At 33.7% G+C, this 8,326-nt stretch overlaps 1 protein-coding gene across 1 annotated transcript; it reads right to left on the bottom strand.

Annotated features, from left to right (window-relative positions):
* Positions 1 to 2,214: 2,214 nt before the first annotated feature.
* On the bottom strand, positions 2,215 to 5,631 carry LOC127831373 (MHC class II regulatory factor RFX1-like). Its single transcript, XM_052356343.1, has 2 exons — positions 5,441 to 5,631; positions 2,215 to 2,464 (listed from the first exon to the last, which is right to left on the bottom strand). Exons 1-2 carry the CDS (start codon positions 5,629 to 5,631, stop codon positions 2,215 to 2,217), a joined length of 441 nt encoding a protein of 146 aa, XP_052212303.1.
* Between the last annotated feature and the right edge of the window lie 2,695 nt (positions 5,632 to 8,326).

The following is an 8,326-nucleotide window of genomic DNA, read 5'->3' as shown; positions in this document are numbered from 1 at the left end:
CAATGACTACAATGCCTACTATACATTAACTGATATTTAGAATAAGAAAACAAAAAAAATTGGTGCATAAGAAACAAACAATAAAATAAAATGCAAACACCAACGTTTATGACATTAATCTTATTGATTCAATAACATTTTCCACCAGCTACTTCTAGCGATGTTGACCCTTACAATTTACCAAGCGATTGATTGACTTCAGAACCTTTCGCCACGTTTACTTATACAAGGGGAACTCAGAATAGAAAAAAAGAAATCTGTGCTTAAAACAATTTTAATATGAAGTGTGTGAGAGGCGCATTGGTAACCAGATAATATGTTCACTGACAGATGAACCTGCTGCCCTGCATGTTTTAATGGCCAATAGACCGAAATAAACCTTAATACATCGACAAACTTTAATCTAATCTGCAGTATGACTTTTTAACCTAAGACAATTAGTTGTAGAACTATTTGTATGATTGAAAATTATAGAAATTTCGCATAGTAGAAATTCCCGTATGAGTTTTAATTGGATAGATATGAATAAAAGCTCATAAAAAGATCAATTAAGATTAAAAAAAATAATATACTTTTGGTACCAAGATAACGTTTCTTCTTTGAGTCTTTATCTTTATACGCAATTTAATAACTAAATTGGAAATATTTAATCTAAATATGAATGATAAGTCATTTATGATCTTTGAAAATTAGTCAGCTTTCAAAAGTTGTCACTACCGAGAAATCTTAATTTTCCTCCCCTCTGCATCATAATATCAATATAGAAATAAATGGAGATCAATATAGATCACTTTGAAACGAGAGCTTGCCAATTTATAAAATGATAAACTTTGAACTTTGGGTAATAATTACTCTTTCATATTTGATTATGAAGATAATATATAAGGAATATATTTGAATAGAACGCTGGTTTAAATAATAGTGATACATTTATACTTATAAGATATGACTATCTTTAGTGAGCAAAACGATACTTACAAAAGAGCTAATACTTTGTGAATTATTTTCATTTGGTTTACTGACGTTGTTTCTATTAGTGCTAGTCATACAAAAGCCATATTTATCATCGAAGAACATTTAACAGCAAAAGCAGATCTTTAACAACGGCCGAAGTATTACTAATGAATGCGACTCGTAACAACATTACACTTATTAGTACAAGTTATTTATTGATATATTTTTTAAAGATTAGAAATTCGATATAATTATGTTATTTACCGTAGTGTTTGTTTTCCGTAGGGTTTTGAATACAATTTTGTGAATTTTTCTGCAATCTATTTTTTTTATTTATTGGGTATTAATGAATGTTTTGATTAATGATTAGTTGACAAATCATCGAGGTATTCATTTATCGGACTACCATAAGATGACTTAAAAGCTTATTCATCACTGAATGAAATACTATTACAATTCAGACCAAAAACAGTGTTTTCTATCTCAAGAACTTACTACTAACCACAACCAGTCAATTGAGCATAGTTTAACAGAAAAATTACAATTCGAGAATGATATCCGACTTAACAACTCTACCGTTAAATCTTTAAAAACAACGTGGACTTAAAATCATATAGTTTGGCGATTGTAATTTGAGCCATGTATTATCATGTCAGATGCCATTTCTCCAAGTTATTCAAATATAAGATAATACAATAATTATTTATATTCATTAGTAGATTTATCGATAGCCTAAAATTTGAAGGAAACTGTTAAGAAAAGAATACGTGAACAGCATTTTATTGAAATACATACACAAGTGCGGGCATTGAACCGTGGTCTCTTGAGTGTTACGCGAAGGCTCATTATTTTCATTCACTTACAATTTAAACTGCCTGAACTTGTTAACGTTTTGTTAGTTGCCATGATAAATCATGTAGTAATATCTATTGGTTTGTTTCATATATGGGGCAGTGTCGAACCAAGAACCAAATGTTTATGCAAACATAGTTATTAAAAGAGCGGTATTATTTGTATTCTGTTAATTGTACTAATCAATGTAACAATTGAGTTGAGACATTTTTACATGTATTTTTTTAAACAATCGTATTAAACGATTTCTCTAAAACGGCAGGCTTAAACTTACATATCGACAAAGAAGAAAAGCAATAATAGTTGTTGACTTCAATAATGGGCAGAGATCGGCAGAGCTACCACTTTCCAAGCACGCGCTAACAAATAATTTGAATCAATATAACTAGGTTTGGTTTGGATAAATCATCAGACACGACTTTCTGTGCAAGGAAATGCTTCAGCGCCCGATATAGGGAGGTTGCCTGCGAGGTCGTCAGAAGGAAATGCTTCAGCGCCCGATATAGGGAGGTTGCCTGCGAGGTCGTCAAGGAAATGCTTCAGCGCCCGATATAGGGAGGTTGCCTGCGAGGTCGTCAGAAGGAAAGCTAAACGGACAATTTTAACGAGTGGACGTTTCTCTACATGGATGAGATACTCCCAGCTGTCCACAACGGACCTGAATGGCGAATATGTTTTGTATTCATTAAACGAACTGTTAAACATCCGTACTGATTTCGGTAGCATCTGAACGTAAATCGCTGACACGATTCATCCATGTAACCTTTTAACTTTTCTAGTTACAAAACAACATATAAATAATAATATAAATGTTCAAAACACGCATGAGATAAATAATGCCATCACAGTAATCGCAAAGTGCCGGCGACCTTCTAGAACTTAAAATGTATAAGTTAAATTGGCGTCATTATTGTTAAATCATGAAGTTATACTGCCCAAGACATTTTCCAATAACCTGTGAAAACAGCTTTGTAAGTATCACATAAACATATTGGTTTCGGTTTAATAATTGTTACAATATATACGGTAAAGGGTTACCATTTACACATTTTAACGTGACAGTTTAAATAAGCCTCCCTTCGGTTCGCGATATAACGTGCTTACAAAAACGGCACACACAACTCTCCTCTAAATCTAACCAAATCTAACGAAGTTTTCGATTTTTTCGCCATCAAGAGTTGTTCCTTCACCATTCCATTTACTAAATGATAGTACTTTAAACCTGGCCATCTTGGTAATGTTGGTTGTTCTTGTTGCTGTTGTTGTTGCTTTTGCTGTTGTTGTTATATGTGGAACAAGAATGGTAACCAATACTAAGGTATTATGAGTACATATTGATTGAGTGAGCTCAATGCGTGGAAGGAATTTATTTATATTAAGTGCGCAGTAGAAATCAACTCGACTGTGTAAGAAACAGTAAAATAAGAACATAAAAATCTTAAAACATGTGCTTTTTATTAATTAGCAAGGCATTTTGGATATAGAACTTCCGTTGGTATGAACCATATATTTGCTTAAATGACCCAATACGATTATTAAATGATGCTCACTTACCATCGTGTAAAGCCAATACTGTTGTTTACATGGACAAAAGCGCAAATAGAAGTAACGTGTCTCATTGGAGCCTGGTAAAAGATAGACTTCAAACACAAATGAAAATAGTAACACTTGCACAAAAACAACACGTCGTTTTGATGCTATGGTTATTGACAGATTACAAGACCTAAAATTCAGTTCCCGACTTTTGGAAATTAATAAGCCAGGTTAGAAAAAAAATCCCTTTTGACGCTTATTATATTGATTATTGTTAAAACGTCTCGTGTGGCGCTTATTATTATTTTTGGAATATTGTTAAAAAGTGTCTTGTGACGCTTTTTTTATTGATTATTGTTAAAAAGTGTCTTGTCATCAGGTGAATTTAAAAAATAATTTATTAAAGGTTTGTTGATAATTTTGCATTTTTTTTTTTTTTTTAAGTTTGACATTGTTTTCGCTCAATTGCACATGTTTGTTGATATAGACATTTTTTTCAATTGCCATTTGGAAAAATATCAAAACATATGGAATTTCTTATGACTAAGTTAACAAAAAGTTAAAGATGTATCACAGCAAGTTATACGATTTGCTTATAATCCTGTGCTAGGTATTAAATCAATAATACATAGACAGGTTTTGTTTTAAGATATCCTTCGCTGTACGTATTCGATCAATTAAAAAAACAACGGACACATAAATTGACAGAACGATCTTCCTGCATTCCTTTCTATATTGTGAATTCCCATCAGTCAAAACAAATCAATAGTCGGATTGAAATTGCATTTTCTCTGTAGAGTTTTATTGAAGTTTGAGTCGTCGGTGTATTACTTAAAAATCTGTATAAGAAAATAAATATCGGTTATATATGTGAGATTCTGCCGACGTGCCGACGTGCCGACGTGACGGAGAGAAAAATAGTGCAGAAGTAAGTTTGTTTTATATTATGTTTGCACTTTTATGAATGGATTTGTCCATGTCCATCCGACCGTTCGTCTTTATATAAGATGACCCGATATCGAATAGATGATGCAATTACCCGATTCAGTTTGCTGACGATTTATTTTCGAGATTAAAATAAATTTTTTGGTTGTTTCCCCTTTCAATAATAAACGTGTTGTGTATTTAATTATTTTCACCTGTCAATAATAAACGTATTGTGTATTATACTTTATTTCATTTATTTCACGTACAATATCATTTTTTGTATAAAGATCATTTATAATATTATAATATATAAATAGCATTTTGTTTAATATACGTCACGAAGACAAACTCGTATTGTAATTTAATGACAATTTAATTACATATACTTAACATCATATCAATTACAAATACACAATTCCCGAGTAACAATATCTATACGACCTATAGAAACAATAACATTCACTAATTCCCAAAAAATTACATACATACACGTTGAGAACGAAGTTGTGACGTCACATATATATGACGTCACAACATTTAATACAACCTGGTTTGTCACGTGACTACTATTTTGTTAAATATACGTCACGAAGACAAACTCATTTTGTAATTTAATGACAATTTAATTATATATAAATAATGCCATAGTAGTGAGTAAATTTGTAACAGTTTAAACAGCAGTACCTCTAAACTCTAAATGCAAAGTAGTAAAATTATAAATGTTAATCAATTGTTTTTTCCCCTTACAAAGCCTTACTATAATCAGTGCGATAAACTTTCAAAAGTCAATTTTCAAGTTTTAAAGCTCTAATGATTCGACAACCGTGCTGTAAAATCTTCTTCGGTCTTGGAATGCACATAGTGCGCAAAGAATACTTCAGGGTTCTTCCAACGACCGTCTTTGCGAACCATTTCTGGATCGGCGTGTTTCTCCACAGTAGTAGTGGCTCCAGTCGGGCGAAAGGACTAAGCGGAGTTACCCTGACTTTCTAAACCTACCAGTTTGATCCCGTCCTTAAGTACTTTAGCGATCGCGGGGTAAATAGAACAACAATCAACGACATACCTTACATCAGAAGTGGTTTTTCAGTGTCTATGTCACTTAAAACGTCACTCGATGTAAACCGGAGATAAGGTCATCGTCGCAGCATTCATTGGACTGGTATTGACCTACGAAACACCGAATCCTTCATCATTGTTGTCTTCATCCGCCCCCGGAACAATGTTATGGGTAACTGAAAATTCGATGTCTTCTGCCTGAATTTGGAAACCTCCTTTACCGCGGCTCCAGCCGCCGCCACTACCGCCTCCACCACCGCCGCCGCCGTTACCACCACCGCCGCCGCCACAACCACCTCCACTCATGATAATATATATGAAAGGCAAAAACAGCATCAATATCAAGATCCTGCATTGTTTGATATAGTAAAATAATCATTGTTTGCAAATAAATGTATAATACGGCTTTAATTTTTAATAATAATGCCTTTAATGTTGTTGAAAATTAAATATGTATTCATAAAATTATTTTTCAATAATAGCTGTAAACATCAGGCTATTTTTATCGAGATTTAAGCAATTTTAAAATTTAAACTGATAAATAAAATAAAATCGTACATACCAATACAAAAGCTGTTTAATGAAATCCAAACAATTCTTACGCCTATGAAAGCCGCAATGATGTGTAGAATCCGGGTGGGCTAATTCATACCGACGTTTACCACGTTGTGTCTGACCTATTCCCAATGAATTTGAGTGAAGTTCCCACTTCATTGCCAGAGTTTGTCATAATTTCATGTTTAACATGGAACACTACTCGTAGCTTAGTGCAAAATAGAAAGTAAAATTGAGGAAACAAAACCGGTAGCAACCTTTATTTTATGAGTCATAACACACGATATATAATGTCCACCTCATGTTTGCTAAACGGAAGACTTGGCACTACGACGAAGTGTTTCAACGTCTAGCATACAATAACACCTGGTCATCATGACAAAACGAGCGCATGCAAACAATTGAATTTGAGCCGTGCTATGTGAAAAGTGTGTTTAATGCATGTGCGAAAAGTGTCGTCCCAGATTAGCCTGTGCTTTCCGCAAAGGCTAATCAGGGACGACACTTTCCGCTCTTATGATACCTTTTGTGTCTAGAAAGTCTCTTCTTAGCAATACTACAGTTAAGGCGGAAATTGTTGTCTCTGATTAGCCTGTGCCACTTCACATGCTAATCTGTGACGACACTTTACGCACATGTATTAAACCCCCTTTTCACAGAGCACGGCTCATTTTACAATACAGCTAGCTCATCTGTGTTTATACCTGCGTACATAAATAGAACTAGTTAATTCTTAAACGCAAATACGTTGCCCATTTAGAATGAACGCCTTTACATTGAATATCTTAAATTGCTATTGTAAATGCATACACATCTCTATTAGCTCGATTTGGGAAAACGGGGTTTAATGCATGCACTTTAAGTGTCGGATATGCTTATCAGGGACGACGCGTACTGAGGTTATGGTATTTTACGTTTAAAGAAAGTCTCTTCATATCGAAAGTCTGGTTCATGCGGACATTGTCGCCCCTAAAACGTCTGTGTCCACCACACAGGCTTATATGGTACCACACTTTACGCACATGCATTAAACTCCGTTTTCCCAGAGCAAATCTTATCGATCAGGTAAAATGTCGATTATCATTTTAAGCGATTTGAAATACAAGTAACACGGCTAGGCTACAAAGAAAATACGTTTTTTCTTCCTCGAAAGACAATAACATTCGACCTTACCTTAACAAATTATAAACAAAGAAAACAATATTTGCATTCATTGATCAATTGCTATGACATTTTTTTTACAAAATCGCTTTTTTAACTGAAGATCAATGCTTTCAAAATCATTGTGTCCATGTTCATTTATTTAGTAATCTTTATATGAAGACTATATAACATAGCATTCATTTTACTAAAACTTTCACAAACATTTATGGTAAGCAGGCAAGCGTTTGAAGTTTTCTAATTGACCCCATTGATCCAATTAACAAGATAATAGGGTATTAAATAAGTATGCGTGATAAAGACCACGGTAATGTTTACAGACATGAAATAATAAGCTGTGCATAAACATTTAAGCAAATTTTAATACACTTGGACATTCCATTTTGATAAGCTTCCGGCATCGTAAAACTACTCCAAAATCTGATTTAGTACCGAAATAATAACAGTTCAAATATGAAGCGAGATATTTTAGTTCAAGTCCATACAAAACACATGTTTGTGAATTTAAATTTGAGTGTGTATACTTTAGACATTCCATGGGGTATAGCTGAAACGTTTATATAATGTACAACAAAACTACTACGCTAGTAATTGACACACAAACAATTCTGTAATTTAACGCTCCATTTGTTTGACACGATGAATATAAGTCAGCCATTTTGAATACGGACAAATGCTAAGCGCTCTGCGAAAACAGGCCTTAATAAGTGTACGAAAAGTGTCGTCCCAGATTAGCCTGTGTATCCACTCAGGCTAATTGGGGACAACACTTTAATGGAATGTATCGTTGAAGTCTCTTCTCAACAAAAATCCTTTCTAGGCAGAAAGTGTCTTTCGTGATAAGCTTGTGCTGATTGCACAGGCTAACCTGGGACGAAACTTAACGCACATGCATGAAGAAACGTTTTCCACAGAACGAGGCTCAACAAATTAATGTCATCAGACAAAAAAATCAACAAAAAAACTCGAACCAAAAGCTTACACGTTACCACTATGGCCACACAGCTTTTAGCTGTTGATGGCAGTTTTAACGCTATGTAGGAAACACACGTTTTTGGACGAAAACCTTCAGATTTAAAACGCTTAATAATAGTTCGATTTCGATGAATAATAATTAAAAAAAACTAATATTTTTAATTATGAGTCCTATGCCTGAGTGTTATTTTGCTAGTTTGAACAGAATGCAATAACTGTATAACGAATCTGTAATACATTTATAATGTGTTTGAAAAGAAAGTGAACAAGTGCCTTTAAGTCACATTTACTAAAAAATAGTTATGTGCAT

Source organism: Dreissena polymorpha, chromosome 5 (assembly GCF_020536995.1).
Source record: "Dreissena polymorpha isolate Duluth1 chromosome 5, UMN_Dpol_1.0, whole genome shotgun sequence".
Taxonomy (NCBI): Eukaryota; Metazoa; Mollusca; class Bivalvia; order Myida; family Dreissenidae; genus Dreissena; species Dreissena polymorpha.
The sequence above is the reverse complement of the archived record's forward strand: the minus strand, read 5'-3'. Positions and strand labels throughout refer to the sequence as shown.